The following is a 17,605-nucleotide window of genomic DNA, read 5'->3' as shown; positions in this document are numbered from 1 at the left end:
ACTCCCCAGCAGTTCAAAATGAAAATACTTTCCGTCAAGCACATAATACTTGTGTGTTTGAAAAATGGCCAAAGCAAAAGAGAGAGAAGTCTTAAGGAAGAGAAAACAAGCTGGTGATATTATGGATGATTTAGAAATTTGCATTAAAAGAACCGGAGAGTTCCTCCTTGTCATAGTTTAAACTGAGCTGGCAATCGCAACCACGATAGCCACTTGTTCACTTCCCTCCCCAGTCCCAAATAAGGGAGACAATCAAAAGGAAGGGAGAAACTTTTTGATTGAGATAAACACAGTTTAATAAAATAACAACATAATATTGATATACTACTACTACTACTACTATATATATATAATGGAAATAGAACACAAAAGAAAATATACTCAATGCAGTTCCTCACAAACCCTGTCCTCACTGAACAGCCAGTCCCAGGGGAAGAGAGAAAAAGGCAGAAAGACCCAGAGGCCTCTGCAAAACAGCTGGATGGCAAAAGGCCAAACTAAAAAACTCCCAAACAGAACTCCACTGAAATTAAACAGAACTGGAACAGGTCTCCTTCTCCCACTCTGTCTCCCTAACTGGAAAAATTCCAACTCTCCTTAAATATGAAGCATGATGCTAATGGAATTGAATATTCTTATTGATCAGTCTGGATGTCATTTGGGGTCTGCCACATCTATTCCCCATTCCCAGCTGCCTCACATCGGGGGGCAGAGAGCTCAGAAGAGTCCTTGGCTGCCAGACAACAACAACTGAAAAAACATTGACTCTGTCCTGGGGCGTTATCTTCTTGTTCTCAAACTAAATCTGAACAACGACCATACTAGCTACAAAAAAGAAAATTAACTCACTTTCAGTCAAACCAGCACACTCTTATTCGTCACCTAGGCACCTCCTTAATGCATCTTCTGCACTTCCCTAGATATGGTAGATATGAAAGGAGGTAGGGAATATGATTTGGCACAGACAAAGAAGACAAAGGAAGATGGTCCTTATGATAATTTTGGTAGAGTGTTTTTGGATAGACAGCATTAGTCATTTAAAAGTTTATTTGTTCTGCCTTATGCTGCTCACTGTGTTCAGCAGAAAACGAGCAAGAGTGGGAATCAGTGGCAGCCAGGGAATAATAGGCAGAAGAGGACTACAGTCAGGGAGTGAAGGACAGGAGAGGGCTCCAAGTAAGTGAGAGACTTGGCGCTGAAGTAGTCTCCTCAACAGCTTACATGTGAAGTGGTCAAGATTTTTATTTTTCCTCTGTCTGTTCTGTGGGGAAATATGTTTATATTTCTTCTAACCATGTGATGGATGGGAGGGCAGCCATTTTTGTTGTGTTTTCTGTCAGCCTTCTTGGCAAACTTGGATCTGATAGCTAAGCTACTTATCAAACAACTAAAGCTTTTTAAGAAGACGAAGCAAGGAGGGCCATCTAAGTAGCCCTATTTAGATCATGGTTTCCTTTTGCACGTAGAGGGAAGTTTTTAAGAAGTATTCTTCATGCCTTAATCTTTTTTCTTTCTCTTTGTTTCCCCCTCCTCAGTCTATAGGTCCATTTGTTTTCTGGCATTCAAACATGATGGGGTTATACCAGGGCTTCAGGAGTCTGCATGTAGTTTGGCTGATGAAACATGACTGTCTGACTGTCCCAAGCTGGCTGGAAGTGCATGAAGGGGTGGAGGAATGATTTGGGCAGGGGATTGCTCCCTGTGGCATAGGTGGTGTGCTGCAACACATTTGTATGTCCAAACTGGCACAGTATTGTTCACCACCAGTGCAGAAACTTGAAATAGATTCAAAACTGCCCAGGAAAGCACAGAACCTTCTGCAAGCCAACTTCCAGAAGCTTTTAAAGCCAACACTTGGGATGTTAATGGTGCATCACACCTTACACATCCTTCAGTGTTTGTTTTTGCACAAGGAATCTGTTTTGACTAAAGCTAGCTTGTCGCTATCACACTCTTGTCACTGTCCAAGCACCATTTTCTTAAAATGGAGAGGCCAGCCCTCAGAAAATTTTGTGCTGTTCAGCTACCTCATTTAACCATAAGTGCATATTTGTTGCAAAGTCACAGAGGATTAATATAACTCCTATTCCCAACATACCAGCATTATGACTATGATGTCAATGACTATATGAAGTAGTCTTGAGTGCCTTCCTCATATCCGTTCCTCACACCCACCCAAGGTAGAACCAGCAGTCCTCATGCTACTTTAATCATGTCCCATTTTGTTGCAGTATTACATATGTGCCAGCAGAAAATTTAGACGAGTACAGGGCCAGTTTGGGACAACAGACAGAGGGAGCTGTGCCACTTGAACTTTTTCCTTCGCATATTGTCAGGTGAGTCAAAAGACTTACTGTTTTCTCCCATAGGGCTCTCAGATGTAACTCTTTCCATACACTTGACACAGCTGAGGAAGATAAGTTTTATTTTAGAAAAGCTGAAAGATGGATGATTTTATTCAGACCAGCAGCCATTACGCTGAAAAGCTGTTCAGAACATGATTTTTGCTTTGACTAGCACTTTTTTTTGACATTTTTACAAGGCTGTTTTATAGGTGTTTGATCTACCCCAAAAGGAGATTGAACCTGCCTCATCCTAAACATCTCTTAAATACCGTGCAATTTAATTTATGTATCGCCACAAATACTCAGTGCTTCCAACGTGAGAATTTGGCATTTATGGTCTCTCCAGAACATATAAGAATGAATTATGCTGTGGAAAGAATGAATTATGCTGTCCTTTTCCTTGATTTTGAAAAATTTGTTAGTTATAGGCCAAAGTATTCAAATAACTAGTAACTTTTGTTTTCTTGAAATTAATGTCGAAAAGAGGTAACTGTTTTTTAATGTTGCTGTTGTAATTTCTTCCATTTTGGAAACAATAAGTAATTACTTTCAGCTTTGACGTGGTTCTGGTTCCAAAATACAATCTTCTCTCGTTGTCAGTTGATAGCGACTGAATTGCAGAGATAAGTGGACAGGGAATCCCCCAGTGCTATATCTATTCTAATAGACATCTGAAAATAAGTTTTTTACATGAATCCTGTCTACAAATTCTAATGCTGGCATGGTGATCCAGTACATGAAATTTTGCAGTGAAATCTAGGTACTAGGTGGGTTCTTTAAAAGTTAATTTCTTGTTCCTCATCATCAGCAGGGAACTCCCAGAGCTTCCAGAACGTGAAGAGGGGGAGGGAGAAGAAAGTGAACTTCAAAATGCAGCTTTCACTAACTGGAACCAGCCTAGAAAGTAAGTGCAGATCTAGTTGTGCAGTATAAAATCTAATCTGCAATTCAAAAATTTTGCAACTTGTAATATATTTTAAGAGGAATAAAGAAACAACAGAATTGCTGCACTTTTATATATTGTGCATTGCAGGAGTAATTCACTGTTGATTTTTACTGCCATTAGGCTGGATTCCTGCAATCTAACAGTTTCTTGATTGCTTTATGCTTTAGCAATTTATCCTTGTAGGCTGACTCTCTGGAAGCCAGTAAAAAGAGGTGAAGAGAAGGATTCAAAGTTTTGATTAGAATCCAAAATTAAGCGAACAGTAGACACAATTACAGACTTTCTGAGCAATTCAGTAGATAACTCCTGACAAAACTTTCCAAGGAGGAGTTATTTCTGAATGTTTTTAAACCATTGTGCAAATCCAGGTGTCTTCAGTGTGCAGCACTGTCATAATCCCAACAGATTTTGTTTTATTCTGGTCCTTGTTTTGTCACAACAGGGTTGAACTCTGGAGAGAGCCCAGCAAGTCACTGGGGATCAGCATTGTTGGAGGACGAGGGATGGGGAGCCGCCTGAGTAATGGAGAAATGATGAGAGGGATCTTTATCAAGCATATCCTGGAAGACAGCCCAGCTGGCCGAAATGGAACGCTGAAAACTGGAGATCGGATCGTGGAGGTACAAGCCAAGTGCCTTTTGCTTGCAGTAGCACCAGCATCTCAGGAGACGCTGAGATGGATGTGTGGTCATGGCCCAACAGCTGCATAATTGCTCCAGCTGGCACCACTTGAGCCATACAGAGTGTAGTACCATCTGCTGATGTTTGTGTGCAGACAGCTTTAGGTTGAATATACATACTAAAGCATAGATGACTGACTGTGTGAGCAGGAATCTACAAAGCCTGCAGTTCTACCTGCCTGTTTTAAAGCCAGAATGTGTAGGAAAAGGCTTAAGTTTGGTGAAGCTGAAAGATTACCTTTGCATATTGGATAGCAACAGAAGTGGCCAGTGAATAGCAAATCACGCAAATGCCAAGCTTGTTTCCCCCTTCAAGAATCTTAATCAGATGACATAATTTTTGTGCATCTTGTGCAGGAATTAAGGGAGATACAACTTGTTTCGTGGTGACATGAAGAATGCTGGATTTGATCCAGAGGAAGTTAAGAGCCTTGTGCCCATGCCTGAGGTTAGGGTAGCCAGTGATGTTGCAGGGAGGGATTTATCTAGATTTCTTTTCTGCTTAGCCAATCCTGTGCTTACGTAGCCACTTCAAGATACTGAAGAATGAACATACTGAAAGGAATGTGTAATTCCTGTGACGATTATCAATAAGTCAGGCATTACCCAATTTCCAGTGTCAGGCCATTAGGAACTGCACTCGTTTTCATCCTGCTGGATGTCCTAAGCTGACTGTCCATCAGTAAGGACATAACCAGCAGGGTGATGGAGGTGATGATGCTCAGCTGGGTCAGACTGGGCTTGCTTTAAATTGCAATTTACGGTCTGCTGCAAGACCCATATGAAGGCTCTTGAATTAATACCTTAATGTAGGTAGCACTTTCTACAACAGCGTGGAAGAGTTTCCAGTATATAACAAGTTCAGAGGTAGAATTTTGCTTGATGGCCACAAAGTTAAAGAACATTCATTATGTCTGAATACCTGGATTTTTATGTGATTGCCTCTGACAACAATGCTTGCAGAAGTTGAAGTAGGTGAGTGAAATTAAGTAACTAATGTTTTGTTAATGTGACATTCATGAATAGATTACTTCAGTTTCTCAAGTTGTGGCATATCTAGGCTTTTCTCTCTGCTACTGCATACAGTATTTCAGAGAGGGAATTGGAGACCCTTAGTGTTATTGTTCAGTTCCTCATAGGTTTAGAAGTTTCTCAGGTTGTTTTTGTTCTCTCTTTATTTACATTGGATGGTAGAGTTAGACAGTTAAAAAGGTAGGGGTGATCCTCATTATATAACTTCGTGTGCAAGAGTTGCCACTAACAAATAACCTTTCCATGTTAGCTTCTGGCTTTTATTGTGGTCATTGTGACAATGCTTTACTGATGCTAACTTCACCATAATATGGTTCTTGTCTGGATTGCAAGGCAACAACCTGTTTTACACACCAATACATAAGAAGGCATGAAGAAAAGCGACCAGAGAAAAAATTGTCCTTAGCCATCCTTTGTAAATGCTTTATTTTAGAAGCGAGAAAGCTTTTCAGCTCTGACCTAAAAATTTGACTTCTAGGTAAATTGTCTAGAAGATAAAATTGGTCTTACCAAAAAAGAATGAAAAAAGGAAAAAAGTACACTGTGCTGACATAATACCCTATAATGAAAGACCTTCCAGCACCTGACAAGTTTCAGTTTGTAAATCTCATAAAGTCCTGGGAGGTAGGTAATTCTCAGATAGGACTTACAAGAAGCAATATTTGGCAAATGCTACCACTCCTCTCAGATTACTTTATCTCTTCTTATTGTCATATCTCTTATGTTACATCGCCTGTGGAAAAACTCATGGAGCCTGAACCAAGAATGTTGAAAAACCTGTTTTTGAAACCATGGCGAATATTTCTTTGATGTCCTTTCAGTGTTCTTGGAAATCTCAAACCTGTGTGTGTGAGACCTCAGGCCAAGTCAATAGAAACCAGTAACAGAGGTTTGGGCTTAGGTTTTAGTCAGAGCTCCCTAACCAAAAACCAAAGCTGACTCATGGTTCTTGTAGCTTCTTGCAATGTTAAGATGAGGCCTTCCAATTACAGGTGGATGGAATTGACCTCAGAGATGCCAGCCATGAACAAGCTGTGGAAGCCATACGGAAGGCAGGCAATCCTGTAGTCTTTATGGTACAGAGCATTTTAAGCAGACCAAGGGTAAGCATAAAGCATATGAGAAGAGATGTAATACCTAGTAATAGATGAAACTAATGTTCAAGGTGGTGGTGTTTGGGAATGGGATACTTAATCCTGAAAGTTCCATCTCAGCTATTGTAGGAACAAAGATTTGATTTAAGTATTATTTCCATTTAGAATGAAATCGATTTGGATTTGGAATTACCCTCCAGCACGCCGTCCTCAAACTATTTTGAAAAGCCTCAAGAAAGATAATTTGTTGGGGGGCAGAGTAGGAGTCTTAAATAAAACCAACTATTAGAGATTGACAGCATGTCTGAGGAGCGCATGCAGAAATACAGCACCTGTTAAAAAATTCATTGGACATTAATGAAAGAAAGGACTTAGAAGTACACGGAAGTTTTCCGTCACTAAGCTGCATGGACATTGCAGAGAAAAGCTTCTGAGCTTTAATATAAGTTGTTTCCATCACTAGAAACTAAACTTCCTCTTTATAGAATTTGTGTAAGCTGCATGTTTATTTACTAGTTGTCTCATAACTCTTGTTCCCCAGCCAGAGTCTCTTTATAGCCCTTCTTCAGCTTCTGCTCCCTGTGGGCAGAAAACTACTAACCCATTTTATCATCAGTCATCTAAGGTAAAGTTGCATGAAAAAACTCTGTTGAACATTGGTCATTGATACTCAAGCTACTAAAATAAGGCTTTTTCATTTGCTGTGATGTGAACAAAATTTCCACTGCTGAACATTAGGCCAGTTTGGGATGGGAATGATGCCATTACTTTATCAGAATTTATTCAGAGAATGCTGTTCTGCTCTTTTTAATTGTAGTTCTTTGTTCCTCTCGTTTTCCAGTTATTAAGCTTGTTGGTTATTTCTGCACTGTTTATTAACAAACCCTTGTTTCTCTGTAAGCAGAAACATTCAAAATGCTCTTACTGTACACGTGATTTGTGTTGTGATCTTCGTAAATGGCATTATATTTATTGTCTTTTTTGAAACTTGCATCTGTACTTTATAATAAGATACTAAAAGAGAGTTTCCCACCTTCATTCATGTGCAGTCACCCAGATAGTTAGCTGCCTGCACACAGTAGCTATATTTAATATGGTACCACTGTGTATTTAGCAAGGCAGTCAGTTTCAAGTGATGCTAATGAGTCAGTTTCTTTCCTCTTTATTTTCTTCATTCAGGCTGCTGAAGTTGTTAAAGAGAGCTTAAGTGTACTCCAAAATAGGCCAACTAAAGTGCTCCAGAATAGCCCAAATAAAGCAAGCAGGCTGTGAAAAACTAGTTGATATATCATTTTGCTAGCAAGCAGTTATCCATCAAATCTGTGTTTCATACTATACTGCTCTGAGTAAAAATTAATCTATCACCATGGTTATGGATAATTTGTAGGGTTACAGCATTATGCTGTATGAAATGCTTGCTTTTTTTCTGATACTTTGGCATCCTGGACATATTAATAAAATGCTAAACACAAGTTAGTTGAAAAAAGAAAAAAAAAGGAAGGTAAAATAAATCCTGTTACTTTAGGGTTTGTTTTTGGAAAACAAACAAACAAACAAACAAAAACCAAACAAAAAACTGTCAAAACAAAACACCACCACAACAACAAAACCAAACCTCTAACAAACAGGAAAATAACCCAACAAAGAACCAAAACCAAACCAAACAACAACAAAACAGTAAAAGGAAAAATAGCCTTTATTTTAGTGTTTGCTTTTCATGTCCTAGATTGTGAAGAAAGCATGCTTCATGCACACTGTTTAAAACCTAGCTGTTTAGGCAAACTCAAATGCTCCATGTTTTATCACAGTGGTCAGTCTATTAATACAATGCTGCTGTATGGATTACAATTTGAGCTAGCAGTAGTATTTTAGGTGCTATGCCATCATTACACAAAATACAAAAGGCAAGATTTTGAATTACTGTGGCTGATCTTTTGTTTTCTCTTTCACTAGGATTCCACTGTTTATATACAAAATGTTTGTGATGCTTATTTTAGTTGCTTAAAATTTCATCAAGATAGAATTAAAAAATTTTATATAGATGACAAATGTAATAGTTAAAGTGTAATAGGATCATTGCACTAGCGAATTACTTTTCCCAGACTTCTCTTTATTAAAGACAAAATCAAATATCAATCACATGTGTAAACATAAAGTCTTGTTGTACTGTAGGGATACTGCCTGTTGACTGAGTGACTCGCCAGTGAAGAAACTTTGTTCATGCACAGCTCTGCTTTCTTGTGGCTGAAGATACTATAGAACCAAGACATATCTTGTCTTACCAAATTACATTACCTTTTGTTTTGCAGAATGAGATGAGGATAAACATTTAAGGATGCGTTTTCTATTTTCAGGAGTATTTAAAATACCAGAATTTTTAAACAGCAACATATATCTGGATTAAATTACCATGATATAAATGTATCAGTTGTTGCTACAAGCCTTTCACATTCTTTTCCACTTATTATGCTTCTTATTTTCCACCAGTGTTAAACTTACAGCCCTTAGACATTGAGGCAATTGCCAGACGGGTACACCTAGTGTAGAAATTATTTTTAAGTATACACTGAGCAGTATTTCCAACATGGTATGCAAAATTGGAGTTGTCCCCTCTTTATTAAACAGGTTCTGATCTCAAATAGATTACAGTATAAAATTATATCCTTTAATTTTGTCTAAATAGGAAAACTCTTTTTCTGTTAAATAGTAATAAAAAAGTACCCTGTATTGTTTAAGGAGGAATTAAATTCTGTTAAACTCAGAAAGTTAATAGATGTGTGCACACACATACAAAGTGATCTGTAAAAGTTATTATTAGATATTAAGTCTGTTTAGAGATGCCTAATAATATTAAACCTCCTCTTTTGCAAGTTCACAGTGAGTGTGTTACCACAAGAGGTAAATCAAATTATGACAATCGGTGGTTTTAAAAATAAAACTAGATCTACTGCATTATTACATATGATTTTGTTTATTCTAATCCAGAAATCCACAATTTTATAATTAATTAATGTCTAAGAGTATCCCAGAAGCTGAGATGCTTGGACAAAATTGTACAAATAGCAGAGCAAGTAAATTTTCTGTTGTTCGTGCTGCTAAATTCTGCACTTCATGCACTTTGTGTACTAGAACAGGTATGAGGATTGGTGCTTTTCCTCTACGCTCTGCTAACCATAGCTGATACAAACATGGAGCAAATACAGTTTTGCTCATTTTCACCTGTCTGTAGCAAAGTGCGGGAAGCAGACCTTTTCTGGGTATCTCAAACTGCTAAAAGTGTGTTTTGTTTTATGAGTCACAAAGGGTTAATTTAAAAATGGTTTTTCTTAGTTTCTATTGTGCTTTCTTTTTAGAACACTTCCCTGCCTTTCCCACACAACAGTCTTTTCTGTAGGCCAGCTCTCTTCAGCAGTACTAACCCGTTTGCTGATTCTTGTCAGTTCAACACTAACAAGGTTGGATGATGACACCCCATCATCTTTTGACTCACGAAACATTATATGTGTGCTTTTTTGCTGTTAGTGTCTCTCTGCATTTAAATTATTTTGTATCAGTTTGGGTAAAATATTTTGCTGATGAGAGTGAAAATTCTGTGTAGTGAATTAAAATGAATTAAAGTGACCCAGACACACATGCACATAGGAAGGTTTTTGAAGAAGTAAAAAAATGCCAGCTCCATTAATCATAACCACTGATTCTGATCTACCAAAGGAGTAGGCTCTCAATTACAAAATCAGTCCCTGCAGTATATCTTAAAATATCCACCTGAGTTTATACTCTCTCATCAGTGTGAGGTGTTTTGCTGCTATGTACTTCATTATCTTTATGTGGTTTGGAGTTTCCAGCTTTGAGATCCCTTTTTTCTTTTTGCATGAAAAAAAACATGGGCAGTTTTCATTTATGATTCTGAAAATATTTTCCCTCTGCTTCTTCAAAATGCTTTTAATGCACTATGAACAGGATGCTGATATCTTTGGAAATATGAAAAAAAATAGATTCTGTTTTTTGTGGTTAGTGCTTGCTGCATGTTATTCATATTGGGAACAGAGTTAACCTTTAACACAATAATAAAGGCTTAATTCTTATGTGCATGCATTTCTGATTTAATAAAATAATTTCTAGCTCATTATACATCTTGGGAGTGATTGTGCCCTTTGTCTGTTTTCCCATGTTGTCAAATATATCAAATGTACAATGAACATTTATAATATGATATGTATAATTGCATGTGTGTTTTTTAAATCTGTCTTTGTATTTGTATAGTTCTGAGGAGAGGGAGTAGAAGCATGACATAAATGCCAGCTTGTATTTTCCATATTTTCTAAAGTATTTCTGAAAAAAATTACACATATTTTTAGAGAAAACCTAATGTTTTTGCAGAGAAAACCTAATGATTTTGCAGTTCGTGCATAGTTTCTTTTTTTCTTTTTAACATTGGAAAAAGAATGTTTGCTTCTGCTGAACAGAGGTTCATGTACAGTAAGAAACTTTGCTGAATCAGGGTCCTTAATAACTCCTTGAATACTTTCGTCCATTTATAAATGAACTTAATATTAAGTTGCTGCAGTTAACAAAATGAATCCATAATTGCAAATCAGTTATTCGTTAATAATGCCGTGTGTTGCCAAAGGTACTGTAACATGTGGATTGCTGTTTTCTGTTACTGTAGGAGGTATCGAATCCAATTAGGGTTACCTTCCGTTGTTCCCCAACTAACCCTTTTGCTCCCACACCATTCAAGGTTTGTCTTGATTCCAGTGAGTGGGTCCTACCGTATGTGTGCTGTACGTTTGTACATGGCCTGTGATACCTTCTGGGCTGTTGCTGCTTCCTCCACCTGTGCCTCCTGTGTTGAAAGTGATGCTGCTCCAAAATTGCTGCCATTTTTAATATTTGCTTGGCTGTGATCAGAGTGACCCTGGTAGCCAGATGGGTTCGTGCAGTGCTCGATGCTTTGCATTGGAAATGAAATACTGTGCCACAGCACGCTGAAAGTATTTCATGAGTTAAAGCGTTTTAGGTTTTGTGTGTGTGGCCCGATTCAGGGAGCAGAAGTCTTATGTGTGTGTAATCTGCAGGGTCCAGCTCCTGCTGCTGACGGTGCATGCGTGGCAGGCTGAGTTCTGGAGGCATTGTAGCACCCTTTCTACCCTTCTCACAAAGGAGCCTTGCTTTTACTTCCATTTCAGCATTTCCTTAAACACCAGACACGTTCAAATTTATGTGCACATGCACAGAGTTGCAGAAATAAGCATTTTTTTGTCAATCAGATTATGGTGGCTGCAGTTTGTAAGTGCTCATCCGTCAAAATGTAGCCATACATCAACATTTTATAAATCTTCTAGAGTTCCTTGACAGCAAGTTTTTGTTCTTTTTAGTCATGTTTTCTTTAATTTTGTGAAGTTCTTTGATACTGCTGTTTACTGAGAGTGCCACCAAAGTGATATGTTAATTTTGGTTTTAAAACACAGAGACTGCTGTAAGGTCTGCTGATCTGGTCTGCTCTCACACTGTATTTCCTAATTTTTTTTGGTGTGTTATGTTGCTTTCTAGTTAAAACACTAGAAGCGCTCTGGAAAATCTTTGTTTCTGGAAGTGCTCTCCCTTTCACCCCTCCTTGAAGTAGAGATCTGTCACCAGCTTTTCTCTATGGTGGATACATTAATTTTTTATTATGAAAAATCACTTTGAATGTTATTATGTAGTATTTCCACCCAACTCTGATTCTGATGGGTAACAATGTCTCTGCTAGAATTTCGCTGCTTCAGTGGAGGTTTATGTCTGCCCTGTAACTATTAGTATGGTTTAGAGTATAATTTGCATACAATGTAAATACTCCCTGCATGAAGTTTAGTGATGCAAGGTATCATCTCAGCAGGATGCCATTGTCTTAGATTTGAAGTACAGATCAATGTGACTGATACAATACAAAAAATCACATGGCATTTTTTATATAAATGGTTGGCTTGGATTCCATATTGCAACTTCCCACACTTTTGACATTTAATGACTTCTTAGTTAAGCTTCTAGAACAAGTTCCCAAATGAAAGGAAAGTCTTTTTCAAGGAGAAGCAGAATGAGGGAACTGAAATAGAGCATTTGCATTTTCTTTAAGTCTTTGGAGTATACAGAGGATGAAGGTAGCTTACTTTACCTGAGAGATGGGACTTCCTTAAATCCCGGTATGACTAAATTGTTAACTTTCTATGTTTTTTCAGCACCTTCAATTTAAATCACATTGAAGTTTTCCAAAGTGTATGTTGTTATCCATTTCACTGTTGCCTCTGATGAAGAAATTGTCTCAGTGTTTTTGGCACCCAGAGACACCATCTGAGATATTGTCTTCAGACTGTTACTAATGGAGGCAATGAAAGCTGAAATGATGAGAACAGGGCTATGAATTTAGGGCAACACCTGAAAATCCTATTGCTGGAAAAATACTTGGTTTTCATCTGAAGTTTTTGTTGTTTACATCAACAGCTGATCTGCCAAGTATCAAAGTCTCTTGGGCATGCATAAGCTTCAGAATGATGATATTCAGACCTGAGTTTCTTGCCTGCATGTTTACTCTGAGCAAGCCCAAATGATATGAATTACGATCACTTAGTGAAATCCCTGATGAGAATCAATATTCCTCAGAGAAACTAACTTTAATGAAGGCTTGCCAGACTGTGGATTTGGGCATTTAACCATTACATTGCAGTAGTCATGTTTATACTATTAACTTCTTGTGAATGTGAATACACCATATACATCAAGGCCAAAAGTATTTTTCTCCTTTGTGATTTAATCGGTGTCCTCCTTTATTTGGTCTCACCTGTGCAGCTTACAGAAGACCAGTAAATTAAGACTGAAAAAGTCTAGTTACTGTAGATTTCTTCTGTTATTGTATGTTTCATTTTGGTTTTAAATTGTCCCTTCAGTTAATAGGCTAGTTATTTTCTTTTTTTCTGGAGGCATTTTTGAAAGCATTTCCCCTACCTGCTTTTTGGCTTCCAAACCATATCATAAGAAGCAATTATATGCCATGGCTTTTAAAAATAAAATGAAGTAGAAATCTTTTAAAAATATGGCATTAAAAAAAAACCTCTGGAGTCTTCTTAAGAGACTTTTTCTGAAATGTAAAGTGGCACATAAAACTTTACTGAATTGGGCTATTATTGTGAGTTCTGTTTGCTTCTGAATACATTTTGGAGTGATGTTCTCTCTTACCTTGCCTGGTGTTTGTTTCTATCTTTGATATCTTGCAGCCTTTCTGTGCAGTGTTATTCATTTAGAATTCCAGCTGCTTGGTATTTAAATGTCAAAGCCATAGTCATTGCCATTTCAACATTTTTGTATACTAGTGTGCCCTACACAGAGTGTGCAGCTGCTCAACCACGGCATTTTTCTTATTCTCCACAGGCATTGAATCAGTCCGATTTAGAGCCAGAAAAGACTTCACATTGTAACTTGCCTCTGCCCCCTCCTCCAGCATTTTCAGGAATGAGCTGTGATGTTGCACTGTCATCTTCTAACAGAGTCCCAGAGGATGTGGAGAAGGAGGATGAGTTTGGTTACAGCTGGAGTAAGTTTACCCTGTATGATAATGTTTGAAAAATTCAATGTTGAAATAGCCCTATAACAGAAGACACGGGGGGTCTACCTTGAACTACTTCGTTCTCATGTGCTTCATGGTTTGGGTGTTAAGTGTTGCTGTCAGGTTTCAGTTGTACTTGGCCAGATGCACTTGGTGGAAATAAAACTAATTTTTTTTTTCATTGCACTTCGACCTCTATTTTCTTCCATGATCCGTATTCACTATTTCACATGTAAGACTGTTGGAAGAATTTCAGTGTAGTCTAGGTAGCTGATGGCAGTGATTGATGTGATAGCTTCTGTTACCTGAAGTTGTAAGTGGAGAAAAGATTATTGCCTTTTTTTGGTGTCTTTTTTTTAAGAGAAGCTTTAATGTTTTCTGAAGGTAGAAGAAAAGCAAGGAAGTAGAAATACTGTTATAAATCACCTAAGGATTAGCTTAAAATAAAGTGTGTTGTACACTTAAAATTATCTTAATCAGTTTGGGATTGTTCAGTTAGATACTGCCCACTGGACACTGATCTTGATTCTCTCAGTGACTTGTGAAACTTTCTAATGTAAATCCAACCTCTGCTGCCCACACTTTTACATTTAGAAAAGATCATGCAGCGCTATGGAAATCTACCAGGGGAGCTACACATGATTGAGCTGGAAAAAGGAAGGACAGGTCTGGGACTTAGTCTTGCTGGTAACAAAGACCGATCCAGGATGAGTGTCTTTATAGTGGGAATTGATCCAAATGGAGCAGCTGGCAAAGATGGCAGGTTACAGATTGCAGATGAGTTACTAGAGGTGAGTTTTTGCAATTTTTACTGAAACTCAAACATACTGACTTAAAATGCACTAAAATATTATATTCTTGCTGCAGTATAGGTGTTCTTCAGTAGACTTTGAAATCTCCAAGTTTTCTGAGTTGACATCACTGTGCTATTAGATTTTCATTCTGGTGTATGACAAATAGTGGCAGCTGGGACTTTTTTTTCCTGGTTATAGTAGTACTAAGTAAAGGGGCGTGTGTATTTTAAATAAATAAAAATGCGAGATGTCAGGAGTTTCGGGGCTATGGAAATGTATGGAAGGGGAATTCATTGCAGACCATGCAAAATATTGAATATTATTCCATCCATTTGTGGAGTGCTCCAGACTTTCTAATTACTTCTCTGTCTACTGGAAGTGTGATAATATCAGAATATTTTTGTGTTGTGTGACATATAAAATGGAAATTTAGCTGGAGAAACACGAACAGGTCCATTTGTATTGTAGACTTTTATCTCATGACATGTTCAGTCTGTTTTCTAGTGGCTTTGTGTAATTTCAAAACTGTAAGTGGAGGTATTTGAGAATGCAGTGAGGAGATGGTAGAGGGAGGGAATGATAAGACTGAACAAAGGTTGAGGGGGACACTGAGATTAAGCCATGTAGGCTGGCAGTTGCAGACTAGGAGAGAAATTAAGGGATTTTTGGCACTGTGAACCTAGTCTCATGGAGGGACCTGTGAGCTGCAGACTCCAATGTTACCTGCTAGATAATTCTCTTGCATCAGTTAAAATCTGTTTTTAAAGCCTTGATGTTGTAGATGCTGAGTGTCCTCAAAAGACATTGAAACACATCAGTCTGAGTCTGCTCTCGTTTGATTGCTCGCTTACTGTCCACACAATAAACCTACAAAATGATGCCAAGAGATTGTCTGAACTTCTTACGAGAGGAGACACCTGAGCTTGCTCATGTTCTCAGGTTGCTGTCCATCAGCTGTGGTGGACCTGCCCTGTCCGCCAGCTGACAGCCTGACCATGGTTCTTCACAAGCCCATGGCAAACACTGGAAGCAGTGCTGCATCTGTCGCTCAGTGCTCGCTGCTTCTCTACTTCTGTTATAATACTACTACCTCAGTGTGTGTTGCATTATTTTTTCCTTTGTGTAGGTCCAAGCTATGTTTTTTCAATCATTCGGTTTTCTTAGAGTGGATTTGCGCACTGCAGTTTTCCATTTCCAAGAACAAATGCAACTAATAAAATGTGAGTGAATAATGGCCTTAGGCTGCAAATTCATGCTCCAACCGTATCTGAATCATAGGAGCTTCAAGGGATTTCAGTGAGTCTGCTCTGCCAAATGAAGATAATGATTGTCAGGTCAAATCTTCCGATTGTAAATGCACCAGTGTTTAGACTCCTGTGTATAAAGTGCCTGGCTCAGACCTGAAATTTGATAAATAATAGCAATCTCATTGCTAGATAGAAGCGGTTCATTTATTTGTATGGTTAGAATTTCCCATGGCCCTGCTTTATTAGCACATCAGTCATGAGGTGATCAATGGCAAGTGGAAATATATGATGTGCCAGGTCAACTCAGAAAATTACACTTTTAGCACTGTGATAGTGTTAGTCTGAAATCAAACTATAAGGTTTTACTCGAAGAAGGGAGTGAAAGCCGGACACAACATACTCTGTTATTGTAGTATGATTTCTTCTTTAGCCAGTGATGGTTGTGGAGTTTTTTAAGGCTTAAAAATTAGTTTAAATATAAAGGAACTAATATATTTTGAGAAGTAATTGCTACCTTCCTTTGTATAGATAAATGGGCAAATACTCTATGGAAGAACTCATCAGAATGCTTCGTCAATAATCAAATGTGCACCATCTAAAGTAAAAATAATCTTTATCAGGTAAGTTCTGGTCAAAGGTTTGGCTAATAAGGTTTATTTTTAATCTTCTTAAGTTTTGCATAGAGTGTTTCTGTTTTATTTTTAATTTTAGTAAGGTAGTTGTGATTTTGAACCCAGTTCTTAGTAGTTAAATATGTCCTGAGTTTCTTGTTTAGATATTTGCATTGTGAGAGACAGATAAAAAGGAAAAGAAAGTGCTAGACTTAAACTTCGAAGAGTATGATGCTGCATTACGACATTCTTACTACATTCTTTAACTGAATCTATTGTAGAAATAAAGATGCAGTAAATCAGATGGCCGTCTGCCCTGCAAAGTCAGTAGAGGCTTCACAGTGTACTTCAGGGACACTTCAACATCAAGAGGTAAAGTAAACTTTTTTTTTCTTATTTGACTCAGATATTAACATTGTTCTGGAGAGAGGAGTGCCTTGTCTTCTTAGCAAATGCTACAAAAGAAAAAAATAATGAAGGGCAAAACAAATTAGATTTCACTAAATCTGCTAAATTTAGTACAGTTGCATTCAATTCTGTTTTCTACCATTCCTGTAAATATGGTTATAGCAGTTTAAATGAATCCAGAAAAGAATCAGACCCACTTTAAATGTTTGTGCGCTACTTTATTTTGATGGAAAATGTTGAATACACTTGCTCACAGTTACATTTTCATTTTCTATTAGATTGATATCAGTGCTGCAAACTCCAGTGTGTGTTCTGACTTGAGTTCGTGTAAAAACATCCAGTATGTGGAACTCCCTAAGGTATGTGCTGAAAATTCAGTTTGGATCAGCCACATTTGTATTCCCCACCGTGCTTCTTTGTAATGGAGTCCTTCTCATGACAAACTTTGTCCTATACTTACTATAAGTCAGAATAGAGACTTCTAGAGGTCTTCTCTTTCTATTTGTGAATGGATGCCAAGGCTTTCCTGATGACCTTTGGAAATCTCATAAGTCTCTTTAACTTCACCTAAGTTTGCTAATTGCTGTGTGTCTCTGGAAGAAGTCACTTCTTGTCCTATTTGCAAAGCTTTTAGTAACCAGCTGCTGGTGGTGTCCTCAGGTAAAATAATTGTCTTGGGTGTTCAAAGTAAATGAATTAGCAAATTATAAGCACCACATCCCCCAAAACAACATACATGTTTAGCAGAAAATGTGCAGCTGGGAGAAAATGGCTAGGTGTTCTGTAACTATGAAGCTGCTAAATGAGCGTGGAAAAGTTGCTGATTCTTCCTATTGACACGGAGAAGACAACTGCATTCAGTGGATGTA

General features: G+C 37.9%; 1 protein-coding gene across 13 annotated transcripts in view; it reads left to right on the top strand.

Moving 5' to 3' along the window:
• Positions 1 to 17,605, top strand: part of MPDZ (multiple PDZ domain crumbs cell polarity complex component) — a 101,341-nt gene that overhangs the window by 64,514 nt on the left and 19,222 nt on the right. For 7 of the 13 annotated variants that reach the window (XM_065657779.1, XM_065657782.1, XM_065657775.1 and 4 more), the window contains 9 exons: positions 2,232 to 2,336; positions 3,154 to 3,249; positions 3,734 to 3,911; positions 5,996 to 6,106; positions 13,502 to 13,664; positions 14,271 to 14,467; positions 16,246 to 16,337; positions 16,610 to 16,700; positions 17,015 to 17,095. In XM_065657779.1, coding sequence (XP_065513851.1) covers positions 2,232 to 2,336; positions 3,154 to 3,249; positions 3,734 to 3,911; positions 5,996 to 6,106; positions 13,502 to 13,664; positions 14,271 to 14,467; positions 16,246 to 16,337; positions 16,610 to 16,700; positions 17,015 to 17,095 — 1,114 coding nt within the window. The remainder of the gene's footprint in view (positions 1 to 2,231; positions 2,337 to 3,153; positions 3,250 to 3,733; positions 3,912 to 5,995; positions 6,107 to 13,501; positions 13,665 to 14,270; positions 14,468 to 16,245; positions 16,338 to 16,609; positions 16,701 to 17,014; positions 17,096 to 17,605) is intronic. The other 6 variants (XM_065657783.1, XM_065657776.1, XM_065657774.1 and 3 more) reach the window with 3 other exon arrangements.

Source organism: Caloenas nicobarica, chromosome Z (genome assembly GCF_036013445.1).
Source record: "Caloenas nicobarica isolate bCalNic1 chromosome Z, bCalNic1.hap1, whole genome shotgun sequence".
Taxonomy (NCBI): domain Eukaryota; kingdom Metazoa; phylum Chordata; class Aves; order Columbiformes; family Columbidae; genus Caloenas; species Caloenas nicobarica.
This window is presented reverse-complemented; position numbering and strand designations above follow the sequence as displayed.